This window comes from Microtus pennsylvanicus, chromosome 21, assembly GCF_037038515.1.
Source record: "Microtus pennsylvanicus isolate mMicPen1 chromosome 21, mMicPen1.hap1, whole genome shotgun sequence".
NCBI lineage: Eukaryota > Metazoa > Chordata > Mammalia > Rodentia > Cricetidae > Microtus > Microtus pennsylvanicus.
This window is the reverse complement of record NC_134599.1, coordinates 32,152,177-32,169,949: the sequence shown is the minus strand read 5'-3', so window position 1 is coordinate 32,169,949 and position 17,773 is coordinate 32,152,177. Positions and strand designations below refer to the sequence as shown.

At 41.4% G+C, this 17,773-nt stretch overlaps 1 protein-coding gene across 1 annotated transcript in view; it reads left to right on the top strand.

Annotated features, from left to right (window-relative positions):
- Positions 1 to 17,773, top strand: part of Thada (THADA armadillo repeat containing) — a 302,624-nt gene that overhangs the window by 16,085 nt on the left and 268,766 nt on the right. Inside the window, exons 11-17 of the mRNA XM_075955218.1 lie at positions 1,575 to 2,266; positions 3,858 to 4,009; positions 4,776 to 4,931; positions 5,948 to 6,070; positions 9,118 to 9,241; positions 11,488 to 11,642; positions 16,062 to 16,269. Coding sequence (XP_075811333.1) covers positions 1,575 to 2,266; positions 3,858 to 4,009; positions 4,776 to 4,931; positions 5,948 to 6,070; positions 9,118 to 9,241; positions 11,488 to 11,642; positions 16,062 to 16,269 — 1,610 coding nt within the window. The remainder of the gene's footprint in view (positions 1 to 1,574; positions 2,267 to 3,857; positions 4,010 to 4,775; positions 4,932 to 5,947; positions 6,071 to 9,117; positions 9,242 to 11,487; positions 11,643 to 16,061; positions 16,270 to 17,773) is intronic.

Below are 17,773 nucleotides of genomic sequence, written 5' to 3'. Positions count from 1 at the left end.
AACTTATGCTAGCATTAAAAAAAGATTTTATTTTTATTTAATAATGTGCATATGTGTGATGGATATTTGCATGTGTATGAAGTACCATGGAGGCTGGAGGAGGGCAGTGGATTCCTTGGTACTAGAGTTAGAGGTGGTTGGGATCTGCCTGACATTGGTGTTTGGAACTGAACTTTGGACCTCTGAAAGAACAGTATGTGCTTTTAACTACTGAGCTATCTTTCCAGTTTTTAAAAGCTTAAAAATTTGCGTTTAGGGATGGTACAACACATGACCCTATTTTCAGTTCCTGGAGCTGTACCAAGCCAAACCAAACCACAGAAAAATCCTATAACAATGCCTGAGTGTATAATGCTTTAGGATTCATGAGTTTCATGAATTCTAGGTAACCAATACTTTTTACACATAGATAGTATAAAAACTTAATTTGTTGGATGAGTAAAGTGAAGTTTAGACACTAAATGCTCTCTTAGGAGCATGTTATAGTAAGGTAGTCACAGAGCTGAGTTCCTTTGTTGTTTTGCCATTGTGGCTGAAATGATCAAGTACTTAATATGTCAAAACAAGAGTCTGGTGAGATGGCTTAGCTGTTAAAAGTGCTTGCCACCAAGTCTGATGGTCTGACTTTGATTCATTGATCATACATGGTAGAAGGAGAAGACTGACTTCCGAAAGTTTTCCTACGATCTTAGCATACCTGCATGCAAACGCACACTAAATAAATAAATAATAAAATTTTAAAGTCAGACCATGAATACAGCCTATCAGAATTGCTATTAAAGTAAGCCAAAAGCTCTAAAATAATTTTTGCAAATTGGAGGTATAGTTCATGTACTATAAATTCGCAAATGTCAAGTGCACAATCGTGTTTCTTTTCGTGTGTTTATGAACTGTACAACCATCACCACAGTCAGCCTCAGCCTCTTCCATCTTCCTGGATGGCCGTGGTGGTGCACTCGGGAGGCAGAGACAGCAAGATGAGCTGGAGTGAGACCTTGTCTCAGAATGGATTTTCATCATCCTAAAACAGCATATACCCAAGACCTCAGGCTCAGTGGGTAGGAGACTTGTTGTGCATGTGGACCTGAGTTCAGATCTCAAGCAGCTCATGTGCCTTTAACCTCAGCATTAGTGAGGACCGGTAAATCCGGGGAGCTCTCTGATCAGCTGTCTTAGCTGAAATGGCTAGCTTGTAGTTCAGTAAGAGACGCTGAAGCAAGACGGAAGAAGACACCTGGCATCTTCTGTGGCCTCTGTGCGTGCATCCTCACACTCACTGGACTCTGTACCCCTCCCCCCACAATTTAAAATACCCACGAAACCATCATCACAGTAAAGATAGTGAATAGTTCCTTTTTTCCTACAAGTTTTTTCATATTCATTTTTTGTTTTTTGTAAGGTGTAAAAATCCATCTGAAAGTTTGACTTTCAGTTTGACCTTCATCTGTAATTCTGTTGTTGTAAATTTCATTGAATTTTCTGTTCATTCTTTGTTTTTAAAACTTATGATGTCTGTGTAATTTCTTCTACCAAGCAGTTTATAATACTATATGTCATGTTTTATTTTTCTTCAGGATTAAGGAGTCAACACTAGAAATGTTCCTATCTAGAATCTTGGCATCTTGGACCAATTCAGCCATACATATCCTTGGATCAAGTTCCCCAAGCCTAAAGGACTCTCTGAACGGGGGTTCCAGCATAGCTAGGAGACTTTTGGAATACGTCTATACACACTGGGAACATCCATTGGATGCTCTGAGACACCAAACCAAAATCATATTCAGAAATCTTCTGCAAATGCACCGGATCACTACAGAAGGGGCAGATTTAGTGACCGACCCTTTCTTCCTGGAATTGACTAAGAGTCTTCTCCAGTTAGAATGGCATATTAAAGGGAAGTACGCATGTCTTGGCTGTTTGGTTGAGAGTATTGGAATTGAGCATATTTTGTCAATAGATAAAACAATTCCATCTCAGATCTTAGAGGTGATGGGAGACCAGTCATTGGTACCTTATGCAAGTGACCTTTTGGAAACCATGTTTAAGAATCATAAGAGCCATTTGAAGTCCCAGACTGCCACCAGTACTTGGATGGATGAGTGGCATGAGACTTGGGTTTCTCCTCTCCTTTCTATACTGTGTGGAGGAAACTTGGATCAGAAGTCTTACGTGATCGATTATTACTTGCCAAGGTTACTGAATTACAGCCCTGAAAGCCTGCAGTACATGGTAAAGATTCTTCAGGCATCTATTGACACTGAAACTGGTGAGAAATATTTTGTTTTAGTAGTTCTATTTAGGAGACGTAAGTGTAGGTCCCTGTGCAGATGCTTGTTATCTCCTAGTTTAAATATCCCCCGTCTCCCATTCTATAAGTGGTCAAGAATGCTGTTAATGATAGCCACTTCAGATTGAAACAGATTAGACTTTCAATACCTTAGTGGTGTTTTTGGCTGAAGTAGTTTCACCAAGCCAAAGAGGGATTCCAGTTATAAAATTTTGTTTCATATTTTTAAAAGATTGATTTTTATGTGTATGAGTTGGTGTGCTTACCTGTCTAGTGTCTATATGAGCAACACAGGTGTGCCTAGTGCCTTTGGCGGTCAGAACAGGCATTGGATCTTTTGGAATGGAGTTCCAGAGAGTTGTGAGCTGCCACGTGGGTACTGGGAATTGAACCTGGGCCCTCTGGGAGAGCAGCCAGTGCTCTCAACTTCACAGACATCTGCTCCAGCCCCTAGTTACAAGGTTTTAATTTATTATTTTGATCTCAAACTAGAGAAATGGTGTATGTATTTTATATACTTTTCTTTAATATGTATAATTTTATACAAATGATTGAAATAGCAATTAAAAATGCTTTAGTCTGGCTTAATAAAAACAGGTGAGTTTTTCACAACTTAATAAAGAACTATATAGTCATTTAGAATAGGGGGAATATCCCACTGAAGCTTAGAAGTGCTAAAAGAACCATGGTTTATAATGAACGTGTAACCATATGGGGTGGTATATGTCTCCAATTCATGCATTTGGGAGACAGAGACAGGAGGATTGCTTCCGGTTCAAGGCCAGTTTTGTATACATCGAAGTTCCAGGTAGGCCGTGACTGTATGAAACTCTCTAAATGCATAGATAGCTAGATTAAAAAAGAACGTGAGGTGATAACCCTGAGTATGGAAATCTCAAAAAAATGTCTTAACTTGGCTCTGAGAGGGAATTTTAATTTTGTATACAAAAATAATGTGTTATTTAATAATCTTTTACAGTTGTTCCTTATGAAGCTGTCCTGCAGTTAGCTTGTGTTTATTCTGTGTAAGGTGTTCTGCGAGCCTCAGCTTCCTGTGCTGTATCAGAGTACAGCCTTGCTAGAGGCCGATGTTCTACTGAAATCAGGAAGCCTTTGTGGCCACGTTTTATGTTCTTTATAAATGAGAACAACTCCAAAATACATGTTGTGGATCAATGTTTGTGTTCAAGGAAGTTACAGTCTTTGAACTAGTACAATGTTTCTACTGTTCTTGTGTAATTGTCTACTTTTCTCCACTTGATTTTTTTCTTCTAATTCACATAATGGTGGACTTTTTTTTTAAGATTCAAGACCAAAAGTAAAAGTATTAGAGAATAAGGTTTGATTTCTTTTTATTAATAAGATAATTACGTTTACTTGAAATTATTGGCATGAACAGTTATTTTCAGTCATTTCTGTTTTAGAATAAGTACTTTAATTGGTTCTAGAATTAGTTTAAAATTTAATGTTAATTGGAACATAAAAAGTTGGCATGCCATAGTCATTGCATAGCACAGGAATGATCTTTGTCCTTGTGCTTTTAAGATAAGAACAATCTTTTCTCTCTTAGGGGCTTGCAATCGCAGAGGGGCTCTGGGAGCTTTGATGGCATGTCTGCGAACAGCTAGAGCTCATGGACATCTTCAGTCTGCAACTCCTGCCTGGGAGAACCTTGTGTGCGGTGCAAGGATAAAGCAAGGCTTAATTCACCAACACTGCCAAGTAAGGAAACTCGTGTTGCACACATTAGTCCCTGCTAACCTCATTCTGTTAGTAGTCCTGCTAGCGGCCCCTAAGTTCTAGGGGGTCCATTTTGATAGTAGAGAGTGGCATCTTTGTACTCAGTCTATGCAGTGTCTGGTTGGGAACATGGACAAGTTATGTGAAGAACCTGCAGCTCTGAGAGACAGCGTAGAGTCGGTATGTCTAGTAAGGGGCTTTACCTGAAAGATTTAGAGGAGCCCAGCAGTGTCCACTATGACTGCTTCGGAAATGGAGTGTTAGAACAGCACACAGAATGGAAGCGAAGCTCAGATTGGGAGAGCTCTAGAGCTAGACTAATGACTTCATTGATTCCCAGTTACCAATAGAATGGGTGTGTTCATTGCTTATCAGTACAGTCAGAGATGAAGTTCTGGAATAGGAGCAAAGGAAGCCAGGAGACCAGCTAGTGTGAACTGGATGTGAGCTGTGAAGGCCTGGAGTGAGGTAGCTCTGAGAAGATGAGAGGGGTGGAGCTAAAAGCTACATAAGTAAGGCTTTGGCTTGTGAATGTGTGTAAGGCTCTGTTTATACATGGAATGACAGTTTTATAAGAAGTAACTAATTACGAGGTGTTTTGGATTGAGAAGCCTTTCTGAGGTATATGTAGGCAACATGAAGTTTACTTTTTTCTTTGGTAGCTTATACAAATATCACACATTTGAAATAGTTTGGGCTTTTCCTAGTTCTTGGGAAAATTAACTTTTTATGGTTTGATGTATTTCAGGTGCGGATAGATACACTAGGCTTACTTTGTGAAAGTAACCGGAGCACAGAAGTGGTCTCTCCAGAAGAAATGCAGTGGGTTCAGTTCTTTATCACATACAATCTCAACAGCCAGTCTCCAGGGGTGCGGCAGCAGATTTGCTCGCTCCTTAAAAAGGTACAATCTTGTATCAGAATGGGAAAGTGCAATTGCTCAGAAATTGCTGTTTTAACAGGTCCCAGATTTGGGGCAAGTGTGAAATGGTTGTGGTTGGGCTGCCATGTTTCTTCATGGTTTCAGTGTCTTGTCCTGAGTTCAGCAAATTTACATGTGGGATTAAAATACCACACAGGGCCAGGCGGTGCTGGTGCACACCTTTAATTTTAGCACTTGGGAGACAGAGCCAGCTAAATCTCTGTGAGTTCAAGGCTAGCTTGATCTATAGAGCTAGTTCCAAGACAACCAGAGCTACATAGAGAAACCACATTTTCAAAAACAAACAGAAAAAAAGGGTTTTAAAATCCAAGACAGAAAGTTCTTTCATTTGGGTGTTTTAAAAAAAAATTGACCCTGACCTCTTTACAAGTATAATTTTAAAACATTTTATTCATTTACTTAGGGGACAGGTTTATATAGGGGTGCACTTATGGAGGTCAGAAGACAGTTTGCAGGAGTTGGTTCTCCTCATCTGCTGTGTGAATCCTGGGAATAGACTTAGGTCATCAGGCTTGGTGGCAGACATCATTACTGAACTATCTCACCAGCTCAAACTCTTGTTTTTTGAAAGAAAAAAAAGTCCAGCATTGGGGTTCTTGGAGCGTGGGTGATTTGAAGATGGGGGGACGGCAGCTCTTGCACTTGTGAGCACCTCCGGACTGGTGATTTCATGGTAGCTCACCTTGAATCATTTGTGTAGCGCATCTCTGGTGAGGACTGGTAAGGTACAGAAATGACTGCATCATCTCAGCTTCAGCCAGTTTAAAGGAAATGGGAAAACCGGTTTGATTATGGTTATAGCAATAGGTTGTTTTTGGTAAAACTATAAAATGTTAATTTTATGGCAAAAAGAGACTGCAGATTTCATGATTTGAAATTGCAGGCACTGCATGCACCTTAAATTATTCCTGCTGGCCTAGGTTTACTGTGTGATTCACATAGTTTTTATTTTTTAAATGTCTTTTTCTCCTTAAAAGTTGTTTTGCAGGATACAAGAAAGTTCTCAGGTACTTTATAAGTTGGAGCAAAGGAAATCCACACTTGACTCAGAGAACCGGTCCAGCAGAGAGCAGCCTCCTGTCTCTTTGCAGCAGTATAAGGTAGGTCATGTGCCGGCCACACAGGACTGTGAGGAAGCACTAGAGGGTAACAGACAGAAATCTCTTGCTGAATTAGGACTTTGTGTCTTTCCTCGTCACGATGGATGTTACGTATTTCTTCTGGGACTGGGTACCCTACTGGAAGGAGCTGCGGTTGTGGAACCAGTGCAATACCTGAACTGTGACAGAGTGACGTAACGGGGCTCACCTCTGAGTAGCTTATTTTTTGAGGGGCCAGTTTACTTATTTCTTTGACATTTGTTTAGTTGCCACCTCTAAAGTCCACCTCTTCACGGGGCAGAAGACAGCTGAGACTGTGACTCAGATTGGCAGCTTGTGTGTGTGCGACAGACACAGACTATTCGTGTGTGTGTGACAGACACAGAATATTCGTGTGTGTGTGACAGACACAGACTATTCGTGTGCATGTGGAGGGCAGAGGCAGATGTGACCAGTCTCTCCCTTACTCTTTGAGACAGGTCTCTCACACCCTTGAGCTGTTTTTTCAGCAGCTGCTTGGTAGCAAGCCCCAAGCACCCTCTTGTCTGTGATCTAGGACTGAGATCACAGGTGTGTGTCCATTGCAACCCTGGGCTTTGGTGTTAGGGATCCAGCTCAGGTGCTCATGTTTGTAGAACAAGCACAGTACCAATTGACCCATCTTCCCACCCTCCTGTTTTGTATGTCATCCAGAGCCATATAGTGAACTCTGTCTCAAAAATCAAACAATCAAACCATACAAATAAACATCAAAACCACTAAAACCAACCAACAAACTAAAACCCCGAACAAGTTGGTTTTGAGGGTTAAATGAGAAAACCCTTTGTAAACACTCACTGGGGGCTGAGGAGATGGCTCATCAGGTACAGGGGCTTGCTGCTAGGCCTCATCTCTTAAGTTCCATACCTAGAATCCATGTGCAGAAATCCTACTCCTGAAAATTGTCTTCTGATTTCCACATGGGCACAGTGGCATTTACTGCGCATGTTCGGATACATACATAATAAATAAAATAATAAAAATAAAAAGTCTTTAAAAGTGGTTGAGAGCGCATATGGAGCCCTGCCCTGTGTGTGTGAGTGACATGATGTTTATTAGCCTCTCTTGATCATTGCTGGATTTGAGGAAATCGCTCCTTTGCCTCTTAATGAAAGGAGTGGCATGACATCCATGAAATGACGCTTAAGCCCCTAGGAACATAAATGCCTATTGTGTGGATTGAGATTCTAAATTTTCACAAAAGCTTGTGTTTTAGTTTTCTCTTAGATACTCCTTTTTCCCTCTCTTGAGACAAAGTCTCGCTCTGTAGCCCAGGCTAGCCTTAAACTGTGGTCCTCCTGTCTTAGTTCTGAGAGCTATGAGTATAGTCATGTGTACCATGTCTGACAGATGTATGTTTCTTGAACATTAGAGACTTAATCGAAGTCAATCTTGTGGTTATGATCATTTCTTATAACTGTTAACAGTCTGTGGCTTTTGGAGGTTGTGAACTTTGCCCTGTTTTACCGTCATCATACCAGTGGGTACCATGCAGTGTGTGATAGGCCCAGTGCCAATTACAGACCAAGTGCTGAGGAAGAAGGGGAGGCTTAGTTGATAAAGATATCTTTTAGAGTGGTAGAGATGATTTCTTGTCTAAGTAACCAATCCTAATGTCTAGAGTACTTTGAAACTTATCAAACACCATGTACCTATGTTTTCATTTAATCTTTTATAACAGACTGTGGTTAAGCACTCTTACCCCATAACAAGTGAGAAACTGAAACTTAGAAAAGTTGAGTGACCTCAGCTGCTAGAAGTAAAGCCAGTACCCAGGTCTAGATTTGCTCCTGACTGGAAACACCCTAGTAGTCCTTTTTATGGGCTCACCTAAGTGGGGGCTGGTAGATGAGAGAGATTGGGGAGGACTTAGAAGTGAATTCACTTATAAGTAAATATGGCACGTGGAATGCAGAAGTTGAGTAAGACCTGAGTGTGGGAAATGCTCAGTAGAGCGTTCCTGTGGTTGGTTATGGTATTTGGAAATCTTACTAGGAACCCTAAGTTAGCTAGGCTGGGGATGGAGTTCAGTGATAGAGTGCTCTCTTAGTGTCTGTAAGCCATGTTTGGATCCCAGCCTGGGTGTGGGGTCCACAAACGGGGTGTGGTGGCACACGACTGTTGTCTCAGCACTTACAAAGTGGAAGCAGGAGGATCAGAAACTGAAGGCCACCCTCTGCCGCGTAGCAATTAGATCTTTTTATGAACTGTCACAGTTCCTTTAGCAGTCTGTATTGACTATTTCTTTTTTACTCTAAAACTTTGGAAAGCCACATACCTCTGATGCCTGACGGCTTCTGTCTGGAGCAGTAAGGAATTCATGAAGCCCTGGCACAGACAGGGCCTGAACAGATCTTGTTGTTTTTCTAAAACTATGATTGATTTTTTTTATTGTTGAATCAGTAAAGACAGGTTTAATTAATGTCCTGGTGTAGTTTATGCCTTTAGGGCTGTCCGTGTTACGTTGCTGTATCAAATGCCTGAGGGAGGGTACTTTGGAAAGGATGGGTTATGGAGAGGAATTAGTGGCTGGAAAGATCAAACAGCAGAGGTGAGGGTTCTCTGCCCATGTCATGAGATAGGAAGCAGAGGTGAGGGTTCTCTGCCCATGTCATGAGATAGGAGAGTGGTGGGCACAGTATGGAAGGAGCACGTGCTAAGGAGTGTGGTGAAACAGCCTTTCCCATGGGAACTTGTAGCTTACCAGTAACCTGATTCACTCCTGACAGCAGAATCAGTTCCTGTGGGTGGAGTCCCTAGACCTAATTACCTCCCACCAGGCCTTGCCTCTTAAATTTATACTGTCCCACTGGGGGTCAAACTTGAAGCAGATGAGTCTTTAGGAGATAAACTGTCCAAACTCTAGCAGGTGTCAAACTGAATAATGAAGCAGCTTCTAAAGAGTCTTTTCTCTGTAGTAAATGTAACAAAAGCAATCCTCCTGAAGGGCAGCACCTAACTGCCCGTTAACTTCATTATTCGTAACTGTAGTTTGCTTTTAATTTTAGAATTTCATGTCATCTGTTTGCGACATTCTTTTTGAAGCATTGTTTCCTGGATCTTCCTACTCAACAAGGTTTTCAGCTTTAAGCATATTGGGATCGGTAGCAGAAGTGTTTGCTGTCTCAGAAGGTAAGCTTCACCAATGTATGGGAAACATAACCCTTGGCCAGTATTTTGTTGTCTTTTGATAGATCCCTTCTTAATACATAGGTCTCATTTGTACATAATTAAAGTTGCTAGAAAAGGGCAGATGGGAAAGAAACTGTCTCCTCTTTTTGTCAGTCACTGCCTGCTCAGCATATTGTCACGTTGCATGGATCCTCTTGACTTCCTGCACCAAGACTTCCCGTACCTCACATTTGTTTGTGCTGTTATAAGAAAGGGCTTCATCTGTTAAGTTTAAAATGAAAACCACTATCTTTTATCTTCTATTTAATAAAAAGATGAAAGAGCCTTTGTGGTTAAAATGTGGTTTCTCATATATGCCATTTGCCTAGAGATTCCTATACCTTCAGAAATCACACACTATAGTACAAGAACCATTGCATGACAACAGATTAAATATCTACACGAAACATGCAAGTTGATTCCAGAAAAAGAAAAACTATGAGAAAAAGAATAATTCTATACTTAGAAAAAAAATTGAAACAGATCAAAACCTCCTCCTAGCCTCTGGGTATGATAATACATGCGTTTAATCCCCGCACTTAAAGGACTGAGGCAGGGGGATCTCATATTAGAAGCCAACCTGCTTTACCTCGTCAAAACCTTGTCCCAAAACAAATACAAAATCAAAAAGTATTCTAACAAAGCAAAGTCTGGGACAAGTGACTGATAAATTCCACCAAATATTTATAGTTATCCCTTCTCATAGTCTTTCACAAAACTAAAGAGGAGGGGTGACCTTCATTCTGTGAACTCAAAGAAAAGCAAATAAGGCTTGTAGAAGGGTCAGCAAGACGGCTCAGTGGCTTGCTGCCCAGCCTGCCTATGTAGGTAGAAGGAGAGAACCGACTCCCGCAGATCATCCTCTGACTTCTGCGTGTGCACAGTGGCACATAAATGCAAAAATAAAATAAAATGAAATAAAAATAAGGACTCTGTAAGAAAATGATAGACCAGTTTCTCTTATGAATATAGATTTAGAAAACCTCAAGAAAATACTCCAGCAAACAAAATTTAGCAGCATATTAAAAATATTGAACACAGGGCTGGAGAGATGGGTAAGATGGTTAAGAGTACTTCCTGCTTTTGTAGAAGACCCAGGTTCTATTCTTGGTTCCCACATGGAAACTCAAAACCATCCATGACTCTAGTTCCAGGGAATCTATGCTCTCTTTTGATTTCTGTGGGCACTGGAAACATGTGATACACATGTATATATTTAGGCAAAACACTCATACACATAAAATAAAAAAAAATAACTTAAAAAATGTATGCAGCCGAGTGGTGGTGATGCACACTTTTAATTCCAGCATTTGGGAGGCAGAGGCAGGTGGATCTTTGTGAGTTTGAGGCCAGCCTGGTTTGCAAAACAAGTTCCAGGACAGCCTGGGCTGTTACAGAGAGAAACCCAGTTTTGAAACTTGAAACAAGAACAAGAAACAAACAACAACAATAACAAAAATGTGTGCTACAACCATGTGGAATTTATCCCAGGAATTTGGGATGGGTCAAAATAAAAAGATCATATAGGATGTCATTGCTTGTCATTCTGTCTGCTGACTCCAAGACTTTGGATCTTAGGTCAGTAAGTTTTTTAAAAGATTTATTTTTATTATATGTTTATGAATGTTCACCTGTATGTATGTTGTGTGTATATGAATGTGTGTGTGTGTGTGTGTGTGTGTATGTCTGTCTGTCTGTCTGTCTTCTGTCTTTCTGGTGCCCACCAAGGCCAGAAGACAGCATTGGACTCTCTGAACTGGAGGTACAGAAGGGGGTGAGATACCATGTGGTGCTGGAAACTGAACCTGGGTCTTCTATAAGAGCAGTAATGCTCTTAACTACTGAGTCATCTTTCTAGCGCATGAAGATTTTTAAAAATGGGTTCCTAAGTTTATTTGTTCATTTTTATTTTCAAAGTAACTGAGAGATCTTTCATACCCTTTGAAAGGGAATAAAATATTTTTAAGTCTTAAGAATGTGTTTTATATTTGTAAATCTGTAGTACTTCCTTTGTCATTTGAAGAGATGGAGTTTATGCTATTGTATAGTGTATGCTATGTAAAGGATGAAATGAAATTTTATTGTGGGTAAAGCAGGAAGTATGAATTTTGTACTGATCTTATATAAATATCTGACCAAGATAGCTTTGAGCAGTTGATTTTTTTTTATTTACTTTTAAATGGTTTTCATTTATTTAAAAATTTAAGGTACCATCCAACCAGTGTATCAGCTGAGTCATGACATTGATGCTGGCCGTTTCCAAATACTGATAGAATGTTTTACTAGTACTTTTGAAGAAGTGAAAACCTTAGCATTTGACCTTCTGATGAAGCTGCCGTCAGTAACAGCTGGACAGTTTCAGGTATTTGGACTTTACCTATGTTAATGTGCATGTATGTAGAAATCTTATTTTAACTTAGGTAAAGCAGTCAGGATTGTCCTGGGTCTTTCTTTGCTTCCTTAGGTCATTTGAGTATTTCTTTCAGTTTCTGTCTGTTTGGTCTAGCAGGAGTGGGAAATGGTAAAAATCCACATCACTGAGCTATACTTTTTAGAACTGCTTTGGTGGAAAGGGAGGCGTAGGAGGCAGTAGGTTGTGTTGTTTACAAGATTATTGGTAGATTTCAGTTATGTGGTCTCCATAGTTCCCTTGGACTTGTAATATTTGTTCAAAACATATCACTTACGGTAATTTTGAGGTTTTAAAGATAATCTTCCTGATTATAGACTGAGAAGCTGAGCGTACATGAGGTAGAGAATGTGTTTCTGGTCTTCCTCTAAGCAGTAGCTAAACCGAGACTGAAACCTCAGACTATTTGAGGCTAGCAGCAGTTCTCTGCAGAGGCGCTTGGCCCCAGCTCTCTCGCCGACACTGCTTTTCCTGCCTTGGGGTAGGAAATGAAGATGGGATTAGGGGTAAAGGCATGGTATAGGGTAGGTCTGCAGGGACACCCAGTCAGGCACTGTCCTCTTTAACTTGTTCTGGGAATGTGGGGTCACCAGGACCACAGTGAGGGTAGAGCTTTGCCTTCCGTTAGCATTTTCAGAGGCCAAGGGGCTGAGGGGCTACAGCTGTTAGGTTATATTTAGGGTATGCTGTACAGCCGTACACCATCTTATAGGTGCGGGATTCAGAGGAGCAGAGTCTACCAAGAGAGCACCATATTGTTGTTTCTGTGTCTTTGGTATGGCATCACAGGGTCTCAGGGTGTCACTGCTCTGACTTGTGTCCAGGTTAGGAATGGCTGCCCAGGATCTGGCTGTATCTGTAGTCTTCTGGGTGCCTTAGTGAGCAGAAGGTTCTTTGCTATCCTCTGCTAAACTCTTGTGCCCTATAGAGTTAAAAAATAGACTTTCTTTTATTAGTACAGCTTCCCTTACTGTTTATCACATATAGCTTTCTATCATATAGATTAGCTATGCCTCATTCCTTTCGGATAACTTTTGAAAGGTGTTGTAAGGGGAGTGGCAGGCTGTGTCCCGCCGCCCGGCTAGCTTATACCCCGAAATAACAACACACAAATTGTATTCATTTAAACACTGCCTGGCCCATTAGCTCTAGCCTCTTACTGGCTAATTCTCACGTCTTAATTAACCCATTTCTATTAATGTGTATCGCCACTTGACTGTGGCTTACCAGCATGAGTCTAACCAGCATCCATCTTGGGCAGGAGAATCATGGCGTCTATCACACTTCCCTTTTTCCCAGCATCCTGTTCTGTCTACTCTGCCCACTTAAGGGCTGCCCTGTCAAAAGGCCAAGCCAGCTTCTTTATTCAACCAATGAAAGCAACACAAATAGAGAAGAACCTCCTACAGAAAGGATATAAAGTAAGAAGGTAAACTGTAGGAAGAACTGGTTCTTCATACCTGTGAAGGCCCTGAGATGACCTCCGCATCTTTAATTCCATAAACGTGTACTCATAGAGACACATGGTATTTAAGACATTTCTGCCCCATGTGGTTTAAGTTAGGATTTTAGATATAGTATCTGGCCATTGTCATAAACATTTATGATTTTCAAATGAGGCAGGCAAGGTGGCTCAGAAGGTAAAGGTGCCAGTCACCAGCCTTGTGATCTGGGTTTGGTCTCTGACCTCTCCCTGGTAGAGGAAGAGGATCAGTTCTTTAAGTTGTCCTCTGACTTTCATTTGAGCACCATAGTGTGCAAGTCCATTTCAGGTCACTACTCCCAAATAAATAAATGTAATTTAAATAAAAGAATCGACCACCTCCTCTTTAAACAAAGATTTTAAAATATTGGCTATGTATTTCCAAAGTCCTGTATTTTATGTAGTACGTCATTCTTTTGAACAGTATAAGTTAACATTTAAGTATTCTTTGAGTGCTAGCTGAACCTCTCGAGTACACTGTGTATATAATACATGTCCTTGATGGTATGTCTTTCTGATATGTGTCTTTTCTACTCATTGGTTTACTACCCATCTTTCTGTGGAGCTGCAAATCTTGTGTATTTATGGTACATTAATATTTTAAATTTTTGAATTACATTTATTTGTGCATGTGTGCTACTGGGGCGGTGTGTGTGTGTGTGTCTGTGTGTGTGTGTCTGTGTGTGTGTCTGTGTGTGTGTATGTGTGTGTGTCTGTGTGTGTGTCTGTGTGGTGTGTGCCTGTGTGTGTGGTGTGTGTGTCTGTGTGTGTGTGTCTGTGTGTGTGTGTCTGTGTCTGTGTGTGTGTGGTGTGTGTGTGTGTCTGTGTGTGTGTGTGTGTATGTGTGTGTGTCTGTGTCTGTGTCTGTGTGTCTGTGTGGTGTGTGCCTGTGTGTGTGGTGTGTGTGTCTGTGTGTGTGTGTCTGTGTGTGTGTGTGTCTGTGTGTCTGTGTGGTGTGTGCCTGTGTGTGTGGTGTGTGTGTCTGTGTGTGTGTGTCTGTGTGTGTGTGTGTCTGTGTGTGTGTGTGTCTGTGTGTGTGTGTGTGTGTGTGTGTGTGTGTGTGTCTGTGTGTGTGTGTGTGTGTGTGTCTCTGTGTGTGTGTGTGTCTGTGTCTGTGTGTGTGTGTGTGGTGTGTGTCTGTGTGTGTGTGTGTGTCTGTGTCTGTGTGTGTGTGGTGTGTGTGTGTGTCTGTGTCTGTGTGTCTGTGTGGTGTGTGTCTGTGTGTGTGGTGTGTGTGTCTGTGTGTGTGTGTCTGTGTGTGTGTGTCTGTGTGTGTGGTGTGTCTGTGTGGGTGTGTGTGGGTGTGTTGTGTGTGTGAGTGTGTGTGTGTGTGTGGTGGTGTGTGTGTGTGTGGTGTGTGTGTGGTAGTGTGTCTGTGTGTGTGTGGTGGTGGTGTGTGTGTGTGTGTGGTGTGGTGTGTGTGTGTGGTGTGTGTGTGTGGTGTGTGTGTGTGGTGTGTGTGTATGTGTGTGTGTGTGTGTGTGTGTGTGTGTGTGGTGGTAGGTCAGAGGACAACCTGCAGAAGTTGTTTATCTTTTTCCACCATATGAGTTCCAGGATCTGATTCAGGTGTTTTAGGCTGAGTCATCTTTAGGTTTCCTTGTATTAATATTTTGCACTAAATGGGATAAAAGTATTCTCAGTTTTTTTTTTTTTTAAGTTTTTTTAGACAGGGTTTCTCTGTGTAATAGGCTTAGCTGTCTTGGAACGCACTTTGTAGACCAGGCTGGCCTTGAACTCACAGAAATCCAAGTACCTCTGCCCCTGAGTGCTGGGATTACAGGCGTCACCACCACTGCCCGGCTAAGTGGTCTGTTTTAAGACTGTTTATTTTCTTACTGATTTATAGATAGTGTAGTTTAAGATTTTATTCTTAGGTAGAAAGATGACTTAGATGTTTATTTAGTACTTTCTGTTATTTATTTATTTATTAAAGATTTCTGTCTCTTCCCCGCCACCTATTTAGTACTTTCTGATGATTATTTAGATTTCACTTTTTTGACCACTAAAAGTTTTTTTAGGTTATAGAAAATTAAATGTCAAGTAGAAAATAATTTAGATTAAAAACAAACTGACATGCAAAGCAATACATTTGCTATCTACTGTTTTGAAATTGTTAGACATCATTGTCAGCGTACTAATAATCAATCCAAAAGTGAGTTTCTAACTCCTCTCATTAGATAGTTATAGAACAATCCAAAAAGAATCACAGTAATATTAAGTAGCTAAACACTGATGTCCAGAATGGTTTGATGACCATGTGGCTTGACAGCTGTGGGACTGGGCCTGGGGTCCATGTCTCCCATTGTTAACCCAGTGTCCTTCCCTAGTTGTCACAGGGACTTTTCCCTTGCTCTGTGTTCTTTAGCAGAGCGAGGAGTGGAGTCTAAGTAAGGCACGGGTGTAGGAGCTTGGCTGCCAGACTTCTGAGTCTGATTGACCCCTTCTTCTCCAGTTTGTATGGAGTTATACCATGAGGAGCCTTTCTTTGTCTCTGTCATTTGAGCAGCCAGTTCTATGAAAAGGGAAAAGGGGAAAGAACAGTAATGTGGTGTTCAGATAAGACGTAAACTGAGAAACAAAGCTAATGAAACTTGTGCTCTGAATAGAAGGTGGTCTGCCTGGGGCCTAGCAGAGTTCACAGGAAAGCAGTATCTGTTTGCCTATTGAGTTTCCCAATTGAAATTATATTCAGGGTCTTCATCGCTGAAGTGATTAATGGTCATCACCGAGTACTGTAGGAAAAGTAGCCTATGTTCATGGAGAAAAGCAGTTCATAGTCATTAATGGTGATACCGAGTCACAGCCAGATGGTGGGTATGAACTTAAATACACTGTTCCTTTAAGTTCCTCTCTGCCATGGTGATTGAGACTGTGCTCTGCTCTAGGATCCTGAGAAGCTGCAAGACCTGTTCCAGGCAGCATTGGAGCTCAGCACCAGCACAAAGCCATACGACTGTGTGACTGCCTCCTACCTGCTGAACTTGCTGATATGGCAAGATGCCCTGCCAGCCTCCCTTTCTGCCTCGTCAGCATGGCTGCTCACATGTGAGGCTGGAGAGAAGGCTGCTGTGCTAGAAAGGAACACATTAGTGGGTTTGTATTGAGAAAATGATCTTTCACTGTCATTTATCAAATATTAGTTTCTTTTTGGTTAGAGTATCCAATGGTTCAATATTTTCTTGTTTTTAAAAGTTTCCAGCATATAAGAACATGAGTACCATTTATGCAAATTAATAGTTTATTCTTCTTTAACACCTATTTCTTCTGTTTTCTCTTTTCCCTCTATTTAACAACCTTAACTGTCCTGGAACTAGGCATGTAGACCAGGCTGGCCTCTAACTGAGATCCATCTGCCTCTGCCTCCCGAGTGCTGGGATTAAAGGTGTGTGTCACCACACCCACCTGTTGCTAAACAGAAGACATATGCTAAATAATTAGATGCACAAATGTGCATTAATGGAAACATTTTGAAGAACGCATCTTTTCTTTTTTCATTTTACTTTCATTGTGACCACAGACAAATCATCTCCTTGTATCTGTACAGAGCAGTTACTTTGATGTTGGGATATTTTCCTCAATCACTTCTTCACCTTTTTATTTTGTTATTTTTAAAAACATTAAAACTTAAATGCTGCTTGTGAGTGTCCATGTGCGGTGTGTGCATACATGTGTGCATGCACATGGAGGCCAGAGGAGAAGATCTGCTCTCCTGTCCTCTCCCTCTGTGTTTGCTTCCCACTGAACCTGGAACTGCACTGGTGGAGGCCAGAGGAGAAGATCTGCTCTCCTGTCCTCTCCCTCTGTGTTTGCTTCCCACTGAACCTGGAACTGCACTGGTGGAGGCCAGAGGAGAAGATCTGCTCTCCTGTCCTCTCCCTCTGTGTTTGCTTCCCACTGAACCTGGAACTGCACTAGTGGCCAGCAAGCCCCAAAGATCCTCATGTCCGTCTTCCACAGTGCTAGGGTTGTAGGCATCTGACCACACCCAGCTCTTGGATTTGAACTCAGGCTCACATGCTTGCATGGCAAGATAACATTGAGCTATCTCTAGCTCTCACCTTAATTTTTGAGACAGACTCTCTTCATTGAACCTAGAGCTTGCCATTTCTGCTTGACTGACTGGCAAGGGAACTTGCAGATTCTGCCTGTTTCTGAATTTACCTCTCCACTGGGGTTACATATGTGTGCCGTCATGTCAAACTTTTATATCCATGCTGGTGATTCCAACTGAGAGCTTCCTGCTTGTATAACACTGAGCCAATTCTCCAGCCTCCCCCACTTTCTACTCTCTCTTTTTTAAATAGGATCTCTTGTGGCCTAGGTCAGCCTGAAACTTGCTTTGTAGTCAACGGTAAGCTTGAGCTTCTGCTCCTCCTGCCTTACCCAGTGCAGTACCAGGCATTGAGCCCAGGACTTTGTGCATGCTAGGCAAGTGAACAGCAAGGACAGGAAACAATACAACACCATCAGCTTAGAGGGAAATGCAGACCAAAATCACAGAGAGAAAAGTCTTCATTCCAAGTGTGATATCTAAGTAGAAACCCCGAAATTAGAAATGTTGTTGAGGCTGTGGAGAAAACAGAATATGCACTGCTGC